The sequence below is a fragment of the Pristis pectinata genome, chromosome 25, assembly GCF_009764475.1.
Source record: "Pristis pectinata isolate sPriPec2 chromosome 25, sPriPec2.1.pri, whole genome shotgun sequence".
NCBI classification, from domain to species: Eukaryota; Metazoa; Chordata; class Chondrichthyes; order Rhinopristiformes; family Pristidae; genus Pristis; species Pristis pectinata.
In genome coordinates, this window is record NC_067429.1 from 6,776,064 (window position 1) to 6,793,491 (window position 17,428).

At 45.4% G+C, this 17,428-nt stretch overlaps 1 protein-coding gene across 1 annotated transcript in view; it reads right to left on the bottom strand.

Annotated features, from left to right (window-relative positions):
• Positions 1 to 17,428, bottom strand: part of cacnb1 (calcium channel, voltage-dependent, beta 1 subunit) — a 252,789-nt gene that overhangs the window by 32,530 nt on the left and 202,831 nt on the right. Inside the window, exons 7-10 of the mRNA XM_052038643.1 lie at positions 16,631 to 16,650; positions 11,149 to 11,229; positions 8,374 to 8,432; positions 4,691 to 4,800 (exon numbers count right to left, since the gene is read on the bottom strand). Of these exons, the coding sequence (XP_051894603.1) occupies positions 4,691 to 4,800; positions 8,374 to 8,432; positions 11,149 to 11,229; positions 16,631 to 16,650 (270 nt within the window). The remainder of the gene's footprint in view (positions 1 to 4,690; positions 4,801 to 8,373; positions 8,433 to 11,148; positions 11,230 to 16,630; positions 16,651 to 17,428) is intronic.

Consider the following 17,428-nt stretch of genomic DNA (forward strand, 5'->3'; position numbering starts at 1 on the left):
ACCCTATCAACTTGTGCAGCAACTTTGAGGGATCTATGGACTTGGACCCCAAGATCCCTCTGTTCCTCCACACTGCTAAGAATCCTGCCATTAACCCTGTATTCTGCATTCAAATTCAATCTTCCAAAGTGAATCACTTCACACTTTTCCGGGTTGAACTCTATCTGCCACTTCTCAGCCCAGCTCTGCATCCTATCAATGTCCCGTTATAACCCTCAGCAACCTTCTACGCTATCCACAACACCACCAACCTTCATGTCATCTGCAAACTTACTAACCCACCCTTCCACTTCCTCATCCAAGTCATTTATAAAAATCACAAAGAGCAGGGGTCACAGAACAGATTCCTGCAGAACAGCAGTGGTCATCGACCGCCAGGCAGAATACATTCCATCTACATCCACCCTCTGCCTTCAATGGGCAAGCCAATTCCAAATCCACACAGCCAAAGTTTCTCTGGATCCCATGCCTCCTGACCTTCTGAATGAGCCTATCATGGGGACCCTTATCAAATGCCTTACTAAAGTCCATATACATCACATCCACTGCTCTACCCTCATCAATGTGTTTTGTCACATCCTCAAAGAATTCAGTCAGGCTCGTGAGGCATGACCTGCCCTTCGCAAAGTCATGCTGACTCTCTCTAATCAGACTATGCTTCTCCAAACACTCATAAATCCTGTCCCTAAGAATCTTTTCCAATAATTTTCCCACCACTAAAGTAAGACTCACTGGTCTATAATTCCCAGGGTTATCTCTACTCCCTTTCTGGAACAAAGGAATAATATTTGCCACCCTCCAAACAACTGGTACTACTCCTGTGGCTAGTGAGGATGCAAAGATCATCACCAAGGGCTCAGAAATCTCTTCCCTCGCTTCCTGTAGTATCCTGGCATATGTTCCATCCGGTCCCGGGGACTTATCTATCCTAATGTTTTTCAAAAGTTCCAGTACATCCTCCTCCTTAACATCGACAAGTTCTAGCTTATCAGCTTGTTTTACACTGTCCTCACAATCGTCAAGTTCTCTCTCACAGGTGAATAATGAAGCAAAGTATTCATTAAGGACCTCCCCTACTTCCTCCAACTCCAGGCACATGTTTCCTCCTCTATCCCTAATCGGTCCTAATTTTACTCTAGTCATCCTCCTGTTCTTCACATACGAGTAGAACACCTTGGGGTTTTCCTTATTCTTACTCACTAAGGCCTTCTCATGCCCCCCTCTAGCTATCCTAAATCCATTCCTAAGCTCCTTCCTGACTACCTTGTAATTATCTAGATCCCTGTCTGATTCTTGCTTCCTGAACTTTAAGTAAACTTCTTTCTTCCTCTTCACTAGATATTCCAGAGGGAACAGAGGGATCTTGGGGTCCAAGTCCATAGATCCCTCAAACTTGCCGTGCAAGTTGATAGGGTGGTTAAGAAGGCATAAGGTGTGCTGACCTTCATTAGTTGGGGAACTGAGTTCAAGAGCCGTGAGATAATGTTGCAGCTCTACAAAACTCTGGTTGGACCACACTTAGAGTACTGTGTTCAGCTCTGGTCGCCACATTATAGGAAGGATATGGAAGGTTTAGAGAGGGTGCAGGGGAGATTTACCAGGATGTTGCCTGGATTAGAGAACGTGTCTTATGAGGAAAGGCTGAGCGAGCTAGGGCTTTTCTCTTTGGAGTGACGGAGGATGAGAGGTGACTTGATGGAGGTGTATAAGATTATGAGAGGCATAGATAGAGTGGACAGCCAGCATCTTTTCCCCAAGGCGGCAATGGCCCAGAGGACATCCGTTTGAGGTGAGTGGAGGAAAGTTTTGGGGAGATGTCAGAGGTAGGGTTTTTACACAGAGTGGTGGGTGCCTGGAACACACTGCCGGGGGTGGTGGGAGAGGCTGATACAATAGGGACATTTAAAGGATTCTTGGATAGGGACAAAGATGTAAGAAGAATGGAGGGTTATGGGCTGTGTAGGAGGGAAGGGTTAGATTGATCGTGGAGTAGGTTTATATAGGTTGGCACAGCATTGTGGGCCAAAGGGCCTGTACTATGCTGCACTATGTTCTGATGGTTGTACCATCAGTCAGAGATACAGCCAGTAATACCTCCTCCTGCCATTAAGTGGCAGTGTTTACTATCTTCTGGCATTCTTCGTACCCACCCCAAGGGAAGTCAATGCTGTTTCTTAAACCAAACTAAGAATCATACACACTGGGTTGCAGGACCTCTAACACCAACATGGACCACACCAACAACATGTCATCTGAACTGCTCAATCCAAACCTGCAGAGGAATGTACCTTCATTAACATTACATACTCGAGGCATTTCTCAGTACTTGCACCATATATTTCCCACAGCTGCAGAAAATATTAGGTATCCAAACACTGAGGGTCCTAATTGAAGGTTAACCCACTTGTACAAAAACTTTGTAATCTTTGTACAAGTTGCATTATTCAAAACATGTCAGTTACGAGAAATATTGTACAGCTGCTTCCTGGAGTGGAGCCAATCCTGGACTGAACGTCACAGGTTGAAGGCTATCGATAAGCTCTGGAGTTAAACTTGCAGATTTCATAGGTTATTATGTACAGTGTCTCAGGGAAATAAGTTAGAGACAGGAGCAACAATCAATCTGCTGGAGGAACTCAGCCGGTTGGGCAGCATCTGTAGGAGGGGAAGGAACTGTCAAAGGTCCGGGTCGAAACCGATCTGAAACGTCGACAGTTCCTTTCCTCCCACAGATGCTGCTCGACCTGCTGAGTACCTCCGGCAGATTGTTTGTCGCTCCAGGTTCCAGAATCTGCAGTCCCTTGTGTCTCCATGTTAAAGGCAGGTCCTGCACAATCATGGATCAAATAGGACAGCAGACCACTTACCCCATCGTACCTAACCCAGCGCTTTGACTGAGCTATCTAATTACAGTAAAGCTCCATTAATCCAGCAGGCTGGGGACTTTGGTGGGATATTATTCTATTACTATCCCATTACACTTTTAATTCAAGTTGTTTCTTAGATGCTACATAGCAGACTAATGCATTTTTCAGTGAACGTGGTAAATTTAAAGGGAGCACGGGAAACAAGATCCTGATAAGTTTCAAGGGAGCGTTGGAAATATAGCAAGGTGAGTTTCAAGGACACATGGCAAACAGAACCAGGTGAGTTTAAAGGCAGCACAGGAACCAGGGACCTGGTGAGTGTAAAGGAACATGGGAACTGGTGCCCTGATGGGTGTAAGGCAGCATGGGAATCAGCACTGGGTGAGTCAGAAACTGAACCATCGGGATTTCTGAATCAACCACCAATCTGATGGAGGAACTCAGCGGGCTGAGCAGCATCTGTTGGGTGGGGTGGGGGAAGGAACTGTCAACATTTTGGGTTGAAACCTTGCATCAGGTCTGAGGGTGGAGAGGAGAGATGGCCAATGTAAAGCGGAGAAAGCAGTGGTGAGACAGGGGCCGGAGGTGATTGGTGGATTGGGGAGGGCTGAGAGACAGCAGACAGGGTGCACCCGGCAGGGGAAGGGGAAGGGGGTGCAGTTGGGAGACAGTTGCAGATGAATAAGATAATAATAATAAGACTTCTTTATTAGTCACATGTATATTGAAACACACAGTGAAATGCATCTTTTGCATAGAGTGTTCTGGGGGCAGCCCGCAAGTGTCGCCACGCTTCCGGCGCCAGCATAGCATGCCCACGACTTCCTAACCCGTACGTCTTTGGAATGTGGGAGGAAACCGGAGCACCTGGAGGAAACCCATGCAGACACGGGGAGAACGTACACACTCCTTACAGACAGCGGCCGGAACTGAACCCAGGTCGCTGGCGCTATAATAGCGTCACGCTAACCGCTACGCTACCGTGCCGCCATACCATGCCAAATGAATAATAGATGGAGGCAGACAAAGGGAATAAAAATGAGCGGCAGATGGAGCGAGTTGGGGGGAGGGAGGGTGAAGGTTGGAGATGGCTGCTGTAGGGAGATAAGCGGGACTACCAGTGCTGGACTCTGATAAGTGGAGGAGGTGAGAATGGGAACCACTAGGGGAGAGGTGTATGGCAGATGGAACCAGAACCAGATGGGGAAGGGGAGAGTGGGGCAAAGCCTGTGGGTGAACTGCAGGTGGATGGAACCAGGGTGGGGGTGGTGGGGGGGGGAGGCGGGCGAGGAAAGAAGCTGGGTAATGGCGGGCTGGGGCGGCAGGTGGGAAATCGGTCAAAAATGGGAGGAGGATTGGAAGGAAGGGGGGTCGCAGGAAGGGGGAAAACCTCACTAGAAGGGAAGGTTATCTAAAACTAGAAAACCCAATTCTTGGGATTTCTGAATAACCGGAGAGCAAATTATCAGAGTTTTACTGTAATCCCATTATCCACTGGAAAAGTTTCTTTTTAAAGGATATATCCAACTCTCTTTAACAAATCTCTTTCCGCCAGACTTTCAGATCAGAACAATTCGTTGAATGAGAGCATTTCTCCTCTCACCCTTACAGCTTTCTTGCCAATGAGCTTGAACCTGTGTGCTCTGGTGACTGACCGTCCTGCAGTGGAAACAGTTATCTGATAGGTTTCATCGTTTGTTGGCCTGCTCCACAGAAGCAGGGAGGCTGCCACAGATCAAGGTGAAAGGAAGTTTTGAAAAGCAGCTCTGATGTTCCTTTTAGGGGAGAAATTCAAGAGACATCAATGCAAGGGAGTCACTCACCTAGGCTGGAACGAGTGCTGGAACGCTCGATTATCGTGTGTTTGCTGGGATTGTTCAGCACCGATCGCTTCGCTAATGAGATGTCAGCAGTAACTCGTGTGATTGATATTCTGTCAACAGAAAGCAGGGTTACTTGTAGCCTGCCTGGTACTGTCGGTCTTCCCTGTATGCCTGCCCTGTCGCATGTTACAGTGTCTTTGAGGCATCCCTCAAGGGTGTACTTCACAAATGCCCTTGAGGGACACCCACATTATTCACACTTCCAGTAAAAACAGTTAGAAAATCTACTACAGTACAATAAAATCTGGTGTATAAATCACACTGGTGTATAAGTCACACTGATGTATAAGCTGCTCCCCACCACCTTTGAGGATTTCAGTTTCTGAAAATGCCCTTCTTGGGTCTAGTTTTACAGCAAGGAAACAGACCCTTTGGCCCACTGAGTCTGTGCTGACCATCATGCACCCATTTAAGTTAATCCTACTTTATTCTCTCCCCACATCCCCTTCAACTCTCCCCAGACTCACCCTCACACTAGGGGCCATTAACAGCAGCTAATTAACTGACCAACCCAAATGTCTTTGGGATGTGGGAAGAAACTGGAGCACTCGGGGAAAACCGATGCAGTCACAGGGAGACCGTGCAAACTCCACACAGACAGTAGCTGAGGTTAGGATTGGATTGATCCTGGGTCACTGGAGCTGTGAGGCAGTGGCTCCACTAGTTGTACCACTGTGCTGCCCCCAGATAACCTTTCTCCTGTGAGCTTTGGGTCAACAATGGAAAAAGACATTAAGTTTTGAAGTCCTATTTATTCTATTAAAACATGTTATGTTTCATAGTTTCATGAAACATAAATTTATTGTTTCAAATAAAGTTGAGTAAACTTGAAGCTAGCAGTATTTTGAAAAATCAGTATCTAATTCTACCAAGTTTAATGTTCTGAAATATACACTCCGGTCTATAGGTCACACCTGTGAGAAAGCCCAGCACCACATATCTCAGTCCTTTCAACAATGACACAGAGAGTTGACTTCTAAACCAAGTTTTACGCTGTTTAAGCAGTGCTAAATCTTCCTTATCTCTCCTGAAGCTGCTGAATTTTATTAGCTACAATCTCACCTGTTGTCTGGTAGCTTGCTCAGGAAGCCAACCTTTGTGTGTGAATTTAGATAATTAATGGCAGCTATTTGACAACTAAGGGCATCACACTCAAGCCTGAGCCTACCTTGGTCCTCTGTGCATTTACACACACACACACCAAGGAGAGGAGCACTCAGGAGTGCAAACTCTGGCTGATTTTTCCTCTCCCTAACTCAGGAGGGCAGCTGAGGCCAAAGCAGAGGATCTATCAACCTGGGTGCAATGAGCTAACACAGCTGATCTCTGGGAGTCAAAGCCCACATGTCCTGCTTCACACTGGTCCCTATATGTGGATGTGCCACTCATTTCACCTGGGGTGCCTTACCCCTCATGCAGTGTTTACAGAAACACCCATCTGACCCACACAAAACTTCTTACCCCTCTTCATCTCCCCCCCGTAACCTCACAGAATAAAATCACAGAAACCACTGAGGATATTCAGCCCATCGAATCCATTCTGGCACCCTGTACATCAATTCTGTTAGTCCCGTTTCCCCTGAAATACCCAGTAGGTCTGGCAGCATCTGTGGTGAGAGAAGCAGTAAACCTGTTCCCATCTCCACTGTGGCTGCCCGACCTGCTGAGCATTTCTAACATTTCCTGCTTTTATATCAGATTCCCAGCATCTGCAGGTTTTTGCTTTTCAAGTCACATCTTCCTGCTGTTTTCCAATATCTCTGCAAGTTACTTTCCCTCTTTCCTGCCCCAATTCCTCGAGGCAAGCCTTGATTGACTGTTGCTGGCACACTTACAGGAGCGAGCTATAGATTCTTCAGAAATGGCTTCCTTCTTTACGTTTCCCAGCTCCCCCTACACTACCGCAGAGCTTCATTCTCACCCTCTCAGCTGGGGTTCCTTTCAGAATTCTTAATTAAGAATACTTAATTTATATTTTTTTATCTTTGCCTCTTGACTCTGGACAGGAACGTAAGAAATAGGAGCAGGAGGAGGCAATTTAGCCCTTCGTGTCTGCTCCACCATTTAATAAGATGATGGTTGATCTTTTATCTTGGGACCACTTTCCCTGCACCAACCCCACACCCCTCGATTCCATTCATAATCCTACCAAATGGACCTTGGTCAGCTCAGCCACCAAACAGCTGAAGTCCGCCTGATTGTGAAGCCCTCTTCCTTGACTTGGGAAACAATGAAACACGTGGAAAGAGCGCAGAAAAGATTTACGAGGGCGTTGCCAGGACTAGAGGGCCTGAGTTATAGGGAGAGGCTTTATTTCTTGCACGGTAGTGTAGAGGGCAGGTACGGTAGCCTAGAGGGCAGGTACGGTAGTGTAGCAGTTACTGTAACGCTATTACAGTGCCAGCGACCTGGGTTCAATTCCGGCCACTGTCTGTAAGGAGTTTGTACGTTCTCCCTGTGCCTGCGTGGGTTTCCTCCAGGTTCTATGGTTTCCTCCCACATTCCAAAGACGTAAGGGTTAGGAAGTTGTGGGCATGCTCTGTTGGCACCAGAAGCAACACTTGTGGGCTGCCCCCAGAACACTCTACGCAAAAGATGTATTTCACAGTGTGTTTTGATGTACATGTGACTAATAAAGATATCTTCTCTTATCTTATCTTAGAGTGAGGGATGACCTTATAGAAGTGTTTAAAATTATGCGAGGCATAGATAAGGTGGACGGTAACAGTCTTTTCCCCAGGGTAGGGGAGTCCAAAACTAGGGGCATAGGTTTAGGGTGAGAGGGGAAAGATTTAAAAGGAACCTGAGGGGCAACTTTTTCACGCAGAGGGTGGGGAGTATATGGAACGAGCTGCCAGAGGAAATGGGTGACGCAGGTACAACAGTATCATTTAAGAAGCACTTGGGTAGGTACATGGAGGGGCGGGGCTTGGAGGGATATGGGCCGAACGCAGGAAATTGGGATTAGTTGGGTTGGCACTGTGGTCGGCATGGACTGGTTAGGCCGAAGGGCCTGTATCCGTGCTGTATTGCTCTGTGACTATGATTACATTTCCATACTCCGGTCTTTGCCTTTCCCAGCCCACAGTGAATGGATGGTGGTAGGCTGGTAGCTTGTGTGCGGAGAAGCAGCAGATCCATCCCCTCCGCTCGCGGCTAACACCCTGGTTGAAATTGCCAACCCCCCACCCCCAACTCCCACTCAGACCATTCCCTTCCGTGCTGGAGGAGGTTAATGGTCTCCTGTCCCATGCTGGTACAATGCTCAAGGGATCCTTATTCTTGTGATGACTTTATTAGGCAGGACATCACAACAGATCCTGTCCTGATGTCAGCGCTGGGGTACTTCAGGTGTGAGGTGGGCTGCTGGGGGCAGTAAGGCAGCGGTGGAGATGGGAGTGGCGAAGCAGCCAGGACATTGCAATCACAGGCAATGAGGCTAAATTTTACTTCCACTGAAATAAAATGACATATAAACTATGCTCCAGGATCTCAGGGGAGTAAGGCTTCTGTTCCGCTTGAGATAAGGTGAAGGACCATGGACTGTTCCTGCAACCATGCAGATTTTATCCATCAGTGTAATGGTATTGCACAGACTAATCCTTGGTCTTTGTATTTCTTACCTTCCATCAAACTTATGTTTCAAAAAATCAAACAGGGCTTTCTGCATCATGTCCGTCACCTACACAGAAAGAAGTGACCAGGTTAATGGCTCCCCGGTGTTGAAGCAAGCCTCCTGATTTTGATGTTACAGTGCATTTATGGAGTCAGCATTCCTCAGTCAATGTTCCACTGTGGGAATTCTGACCTGGAGAAGTTCAGTTGTTCACCCGCCCACAGGAACCAATAGTTGGAAACTTCCCAGGTACTGGTTGGGAGCGAGTTCCGGATGGTGGTGGACTGACAGCTCGTGTGTGGAGAACTGGCAGATCTACCCCTCCTCTCCTGGTCAACATCTTCTATGCCCTGGTTGAAATTGCCAACACCCATCCCCAACTCCAGTCCCCCTCCAGCCTCCCATTCAGACCATTCCCTTCCATGTTGGATGAGGTTAATGGCCACCTGTCACATCCTGGTATAATGCTCAAGGGTTCTTGTTTTTATGCTGACGTTAACTGGCTATTCCACCTCATAAGGCATCACATTAGATCCCATCCACCATTACTCAAATGTAGAGAAGCAAGGCCTTGCATTTGTGCAGCTTCCTTTATGACCTTACTGCCAATGATGGTCTAATGCCAGGATCACTGCAGCCAATTTACACAAAGCAAGATTCCACAAACAACCGTACAATCACCTGCTTTGGAGATATTGACTGAGGGAAATTGGCCAGGACAATGGGAGAGATTCCCTGCTCTTCAAATTGGCCATGGGATCTTTTTTGCCTACTCAGTCAGAACCCTGGGTTAACATTGAATCCAAGGCAGAGCCCCTTGTTCAGGGCAGCTCTCCCTCCTTACTGCACCTGAACTTTCAGTCCGATATTTAGCCACAAGCTTCAGCTGTGGTAGAAGCTGGCAACCCCACAGGACCCGACGACAGGTTTGGGTGGGGTTGGGCATGATAAAATTGGTAAGTTCTCAGCTGGGGTTCATCTGGATTGGGCCAAACCAGCTGAAGACTCTACCACAATAGAAACAGAAAATGTTGGAAATACTCAGCAGGTCAGGCAGCATCTGTGCAGAGAGACAGAGTTAACGTTTCAGGTTGGATGTCCTACTTCTGGATGAAGTATTCAACTCCACTCACTAAGGACCTGAGCTCTACCTGTCTTTTTGTGGGTTGCATGATTTCAGTCCTGATCAGGCCCCTCCCTCAACTCTTTTTCCAGTGTGTCCATGACTGCATTGTTGCTTCTTCCTGCACTAATACAGAACTTGAAAATCTCATTATTTTGTTGCTAGTTCCAAGTTGCTCTCACTCTCTCCTGGTCCATCTCCGAATGATGCTGCCTGGCCTGCTGAGTTCCTCCAGCATCATCGTGTTTTTCATCTGAATTTTCCCTTCCCTTTCTGGATCTCTCTGTCTCCATCTCAGGGGACAGGCTAGCCACCCACATTCATTACAAGTGCACAGACTCTCACAGCTATCTTTGTTTCCTCCCACCCTGTCTCCTGTGAGGATAAGGACTCCATTCCATTCTCACAGTTCCTCCATCTCTGTTGCATTTGTTCCAATGATGAGACTTTCCACACAGAGCCCTTCTGAAATGTCTTCCTTTTTCTTGAACCATGGGTCTCCCTCCCATAGTGGACAGAGCCCTTGCCCACATCTCATCTCTTCCCTGCACCTCTGCTCTCACCCTTATACGATGAGATGGACTCTTGACCTCACAATCTACCTTGTTATGACCTCGCACCTTAGTGTCTACCTGCACTGCACTTCCTCTGTAGCTGTGACGCTTTACTCTGTATTCTGTTATTGCTTTTACCCTGTACTACCTCAAGGCACTGTGTAATGAATTGACCTGTACAATCGGTATGCAAGACAAGTTTTTTCACCCTACCTTGGTACAAGTGACAATAATAAACAATACCAATACCAATATCTCCTCCCTGACAGAGCAAGAACAGAATTCTCTTGGTCCTCACCCTCCACCCTACCAGCCTCCACATTCAGTGAATTACCCTTCACAAGTTCTGTTAGATAAGCCTCTTTGCCGGTTCTCACAAAGGGTTTCTGACTTGGAACATTAACTTCCTTTTCTGCCACCCACCACCCCACCCCCCCCCCACACCCCCCCCCCCCCCACCCCGGTGATGCTGCCTGATTTGCTGAGTGCTTCCAGAATTTTCTGCCTTTATTTCAGATTTCCCAGCATCTGCAATTTTTTTTGATAATCAATACTTTACCACATTGTAGTGCACCAACCAAATTTTAGCGTTTTTCTCTGCAGCAGCACTGGGTCACGAGGTACATGGAGAACAGCGTTCATGGCAATATCAGGTCAGCCCAAGTATGGAAAGAGATTAGGTCTGAAATGGCCACAGATCAGCAAGGAGTGGGACTTGAACCTGCAATCCTCTGACTTCAAGGCAAGGTTATTACTGACCAAGTCACGGACACCATTACTACCATCGGGGGGGAGGTACAGGAGCCTGAAGACCCACATTGAATGACTCAGAAACAGCTTCTTCCCCTCTGCCATCAGATTTCTGAATGGTCCATGAACCCATGAACACTACCTCGTTATTATTTTTTTTGAACTATTTATTTATTTTTGTAATTTATAGTAATTTTCTCTCATGGCACTATACTGCTGCTGCAAAACAATACATTTAACGGCATTTAAATCAGTGATAATAACTCTGATTCTGATTCTGAAGAGCTCACACCACATGCAGCTGAATTCGAGTCTATGTCTTTCCAGAAAATCCATGAGAGGAGTTGCTGCTTACCTCATATCCTTTCAGAGATGGACCCACGAGTATGATTGGTCTCATGGAAGGCACCACATCATAGGGAGGCACATTCTCCTGCTAGCCGTGCAAACAGAAAACCAGACACAGTGTCAGAAGAAGCCTGAACCATATCACTGCAATCAGAGGTCACTTGGTCCATTAAACCCTCGCTAACTTTCTGAATTAGCCCCATTCCCTTGTTCTTACCCCATCCCCACTAACATGTTTCTTTCTTAAATTGTTATCCAGTTCCTTTTTAAAAAGGGCCTCACCTTTTCACAATTTACATGAAGGCACCAGAGGTGTGATTACTAAATTTGCTGTTGACACAAATAAAAGTAGGAAGGTAAACTGTGCAGAGAACATACAGAGGTTCCAAAGAGATGTGGATAGGCTGTGAGTGGGCAAAGATCTGACATATAATAGGGTTGTTAAGAAGATGTATGGTGTGTTGGCCTTCGTTAGTCGGGGTATTGAGTTCAAGAGCCGCGAGGTAATGTTGCAGTTCTATAGAACTCTGATTAGACCATACTTGGAGTATTGTGTTCAGTTCTGGTCGCCTCTTCACAGGAAGGATGTGGAAGCTTTAGAGAGGGTGCCGAGGAGATTTACCAGGATGCTGCCTGGATCGGAGAGCATGTCTTATGAGGATAGGTTGAGCGAGCTAGGGCTTTTGTCTTTGGAGAGAAGGAGGACGAGAGGTGACTTGAGGGAGGTGTACGAAATGATAAGAGGCATAGATCGAGTGGACAGTCAGAGGCTTTTTCCCAGAGTGAACATGGCTAACATGAGGCGGCATAATTTTAAGGTGATTGGAGAAGATATAAGGGAGATGTCAGGGGTAAGTTTTTTACACAGAGAGTGGTGAGTACATGGAATGCACTGCCGGTGGTGGGGTCAGATACATTAGGGACATTTAAGAGACTCTTAGATAGACACATGAATGATAGAGAGATGGAGGGCTATGTGGGAGGGAAGGGCTAGATAGATATTAGAGCAGGATAAAATGTCGGCACAACATTGTGGGCTGAAGGGCCTGTACTGTGCTGTAATGTTCTATGTTCTATAATGTGGGAAAATGTGAAATTGTCCATTGTGGCAGGAAAAACAAAAATAAAAGCTTTTGTTTTAAAAATGGTGAGTGGTGCAGAGCTCTGAGATGCAGAGGGATTTGGGAGTCCTGGTGCATAATCTGCAGAAAACTAGTTAGCAGATCAAGTAAGTAATTTAAAAAGCTGACAGAAAGTTACTGTTTATTGCAGGGGAAGCGGAATTCATCATTGGGGAGATTGTGCTTGATATATAAGGAATTGGCGAGACCCACATCAGGAGTACTGAGGACAGTGTTGGTCTCCTTATTCAAGGAAGGATGTTAATGTGTTGGTGGCAGTTCAGAGAAGGTTTTTTGAACTGATGTCTGGAATGGGCAGCTCGTCTTGTGAGGAGAGGTTGGGCAGGCTAGGTGTTTTATGCACTAGAGTTTAGCAGAGCAAAAGTGAACTTGATTGAAACATTTTAGATTCTGAGGGTTCTTGACAGAGTGGATGTGTGGGAGGATGTTTCCTCTTATGGGAGGATCCAGAATTAGTGGTCACTATTTAAATATAGCTGCCCATTTAGGATAGAGATGAGGCAATATTTTTTTCTTGGTCCTGTGTTCTTTGGAACTCCCTTCCTCTGAGGATGATGGAAGAAGTCTTTGAATATTTTTAATGCAGAGGTAGGTTGATACTTGATAAGCAAGGAGGTGTAAGGTTATTGTAAGTAGACAGGAAGTTAAAATCAGATGATCCATGATGTTATTAGACAGTGAAGTGGGCTTGAGATGCCAAGTGGCCAACTTCTCCTCTTAATTCATATGGAAGTTACTTTTGAACCTGTTCACACCATCCCTATCAAGCTGTGGGTTCCATATCTAAATACTTTACTGAATTAAATATCATCTTCATTTCACCATCCTGGTGACTTTACCTGAGAATCTTAATAAGGTGTGGTCTGGTTAATAACTGTGATAGAGTCATAGAGTCAAAGTGTCATACAACACGGAAACAGGCCCTTCGGCCCAATGGTCCATGCCCAACAAGAATCCCATCTAAGCTAGTCCCATTTGCCCATGTTTGGCCTTTATTCCTCTAAACCTTTCCTATCCATGTACCTGTCCAGTTGCCTTTTAAATGTTGTTATTGTATCTGCCTCTACCACCTCCTCTGGCAGCTCATTCCATATACTGACCACCCTCTGGGTGAAAAAGTTTCCTCTCAGATTCCTATTAAATCTCTCCCCTCTCAGCCTAAACCTACGTCCTCTACTTTTTGATACCCCAACCCTGGGAAAGAGACTGTGCGCATTCACCTATCTATGTCCCTCATGATTTTATACACCTCTATAAGATCACCCCTCATTCTCTTACACTCCAATGAATGAAGTCCCAACCTGTTCAACCTCTCTCCATAACTCAGTCTCTCGAGTATCGGCAGTGGAGACTTTATCCCTAGATGATTTTATACACCGCTTTTAAACCTTCCCTTCACCTCTTCTGCTCTGCAGGAGGTCAATTCACACCGTAGTTCACATTCATAACAGTCTTGCATACCCCAGTGTAGAACTGCCATGTTATAGAGTCACCATCTGCAACACCAGTGATCGAGATGCCCCAAACAAGCAATGCATCACTTTTGCTGAGCGTAAGCAGAGCCACGGTGTTTCTTAAACAAGCTGAAGCATCCCAGCGGAATGTTTGCCAAAGGCAAAAAGGTCTGTCAGTCCCCATTCCATAAAGATAGTGCCTTTCTACAATGCAATGCTTATTTAAAAGCTGTCTCAAGTGCTCAATAAATCGTGCTTAATAAAAAAGTCAAGCCACAGCAACATATTAATAACCTTCTTTCAAAGCAGTCTTTTATACATTGTAACGTGCTGTGACTTCTACATTCTAACTGGCCTCACTCAAGCACTGAGTATCTGCCCTGAAAAGAAATGAAAATGAACCCCCTCCTCTCTTTCAATTACCCGAGCCGATATGGCCCATTACACTTCATCTGAGAACCAATGGATGATGAAAACTATCTATATTGTGTGTTTGTCTAGTGCACCAAATACAAGCAAGGTCTTTAACCCCAGGGTACACCTTTTAATGGAAGAGTTTCTTGAAACTCTAACCGGGACACGGACGTTGTGCAAGTACGTTGACCATTGCTCTGCCAGAGGAAGTTAAACTCCACAGAGGAGGAACAGACCTTAAACTGTAGTTGACTGGAGTTGGCTCTGAGCCTTTTGACATTTGTGATTGGATGCCAAGTCCAGTTGTGTGGTGAAATCATCATCTGAATGTGTCCATAAGGGCAAGAATCTTTGGGTAGGTCACCCAGCTAGCAAAGGGGAACATCAAACTCCTTTCTCTGTCTGATGTCCACTCTTTGGCATTTTCACCACAGTCTTGACCCATCTTCATGCCTAAGACCCGTGGGTCACTGAACCAGCTCCAGTGGGACCAATGCTTAGATCAGCTATGCAGAACCAGAGACTCCTCTGGTCAATTTGACTTCATTCCGCGCTAGGCTGTTTAATCAACAATCCACTGGGGAGATCAAGCTAGACTGTAACTGGGAACACAATAGCAGCAATCTAATCAACCTAAAAGTCACTGACTGCCCAAAGCTTGATCCTAATCAGCAACCACTGTAGTAAAAGTTGACAGTGTACAAAGATATTGAAGGTTTCTGATAACAGTCCAGGACAATGGTAACATTCTTTGATTTCTTGTATTTTCAAACAGCTTCAACTTAATTCAATGTAATGTGACTAGAATTTCATAAAGTACCTTGGCAGTTCATAACATTTCTCTTTAAAGCTCCTGATACATGGAGAATGCCATTAAGCTCGCATCCTCTGCCCCACCACTCTGTTGGATTCTGCCCAATCCATTTAATCCCTTGAGGAAAAGTTCTTTTTTAAGTGCCTTTCAGTTGCCATGGGGAGACAACAAAGTTCCATCCTCACATCTCTCCTCTTTCGACCCTGGTCTGGATTTCACTGTTCTCTTCCCTTTCAGGAATTTTCCCCCTCCTGACTGACAGAAACTTTGACTAACTGTCTATTCCTGTCCTCATAAATATTCAGTCCATTCTAAATCGTTAACAAATACATTAAAGGAAACTGCACTACTGTCCATAGTGGGTGTGGTGTTCAGCTTCTAAACTCTGGCATCTCTTTTGATTTATTAGATGAAACCTTGCTTCTACAGTTCAATGCTCACAGTGCAAGTGAGAAAGCCTGCTTAGATCTACATCACGTAAACATTTTAGTTCTTTATAAGCTAGCATGGCCTTTTAAACTGTACTATCTACATTAAGGTGCTAGTTATCAGATTACATTTGCTCTAGTTCCCTTCCAATCGCTCAGCCCCAGTTATTTGGATGCCCATGTTGCTTTTCTCTCCAATGCATTTGTGAACACTTAAAAAGCCAGGAGATTAGGAGGAGTTTACAATCTGACTGTTCGGACTGCTCTCAGCTGTTTTCTGCTTCAGACTGGAACTTCTAGTTGCTGCATAACTTTTCATTGATTTCTCCTCTCTATCTTTACATTTGACTAAAAATCCAGTTCACAGGTGCACTGCCTGCTTATAAACTTGCCTTACTGTTGTTACGGTTATTGATGGCACTTATGTGTTAACATTTACCATTGTAAAATCCTCATTCTATTTTGGAATCTCAACTGTCACAATGGAGATGGAGACTCTGGCTACCAGGTGGCTGCAGGACAAAGATACTGAAGTCAGTTGCTTTTATTCATCCACACGATGCGGGCATTGCTGATGGAGCCGGCGTTTATTGACTGTCCCTAACTGCCCTTGAGCTGAGTGGTTTGTTGGGTCACTTCTGAAAGCCATCAATCACTTTGCTGTGGACTGATGTACTGTGCAGACTGGGGGAGCATGGCAAATGTCCTTTCCTATAGGACATTAGTGAATTTAATCACTGAAGCTTTTGCAACAACCTGGTAGCCTTGTGAACACCATTACTGCTACTGGCTTTCTAATTAACTGTTTCTAAATCTCTCCATAGCTGTGCTGGGATTTAAATCTCTGGATCATTGGGCTAAATCTCTGGATTGCATTCCATTCCAAACCCATAAAAAAAATACATGAAAGCAATCTTGCATTTATCAATGATGTGGGTTTTATATTCAGTAAATAAGTTCTGAATATTTCAATCTCATTCATTGATAATTTGGTAATCGTTATTACATGGTGGATGCCAATGTAAGTTATTCTTCTTTGGCAAAAGCAAATAATGGTTATTGATCACATTACTGGCTAATGCTACAATAAGAAGAGATCTTTTAATGGATACATTTTCTACTATATCAAATAGGTTGCTATCTGTGGGTATATTTTATCAAGACCTTCTCTGGCCAACTCTACAACCTGGTGGCTTAACAAGAAGTACACAAATAGTATGATAAAATCCAGACTTACCGATTTCTGCTTCTGCTTTGCTGCTCACGTGCACATGGAAAGATAGCCCAAGAGAAAAACACAAGGCATGCATGTTATTGGCAGGTCTCAGAGACACGGAAGCAGCAGACAGTGTGGCACATGTGCTAGCTCGTGCAACAGGCAGGTGTGTGCGCCAACAAGGCGTTACCTTCTTAAAAAATGGGATTCGTTTTGCATTGGATGGGGGAGTCGTGACACTGCTAACGCTTGTTTTAGGGGACCGATGGTTGGTTTGTGAGTCAGTCTCTTCTGCATCTAAGTCAATGGCATCTACATCAAAAGCTAAGTTAGTCAAGTCCACATTTCCTGAGAAAGGGGAAGAAGCAAAGGATTGAAATGTAACTGATGTTGAGGCAGGAAAACATAATCAGCAGCATCTTTAAATCAGAATGGAGAAACAGCCCGATTCCAAAGCAGCTCGTAGCATCGTGTGGCATGGAAACAAGGCCTTTGGCCCACTGAATCCATGCCAACCAGAGAGCTATGCCAACCCATTATACTAATCCTCCACTAACTTGTTCTCCCCACAGTTCCATCAACACTCCCAGGATTCTGCCACTCACCCACAAACTAGGGGTAATTTACAGTGTACAGCTGGCATTACATAGTCCAGACTTCAATCTTAACTCTTAAGTTTAACTAACTGGTCAATGTGAGGCAGAGTGGAATAGTTCTGTTAAACAGCTGTGTGAGGTACTTCCACATCCTCTCCCTTGCCCAACCTCAGCAGGGCTGTTCCCACCTGAAGTAGTGGGAAGGTTTCCAACTCCTTCACTG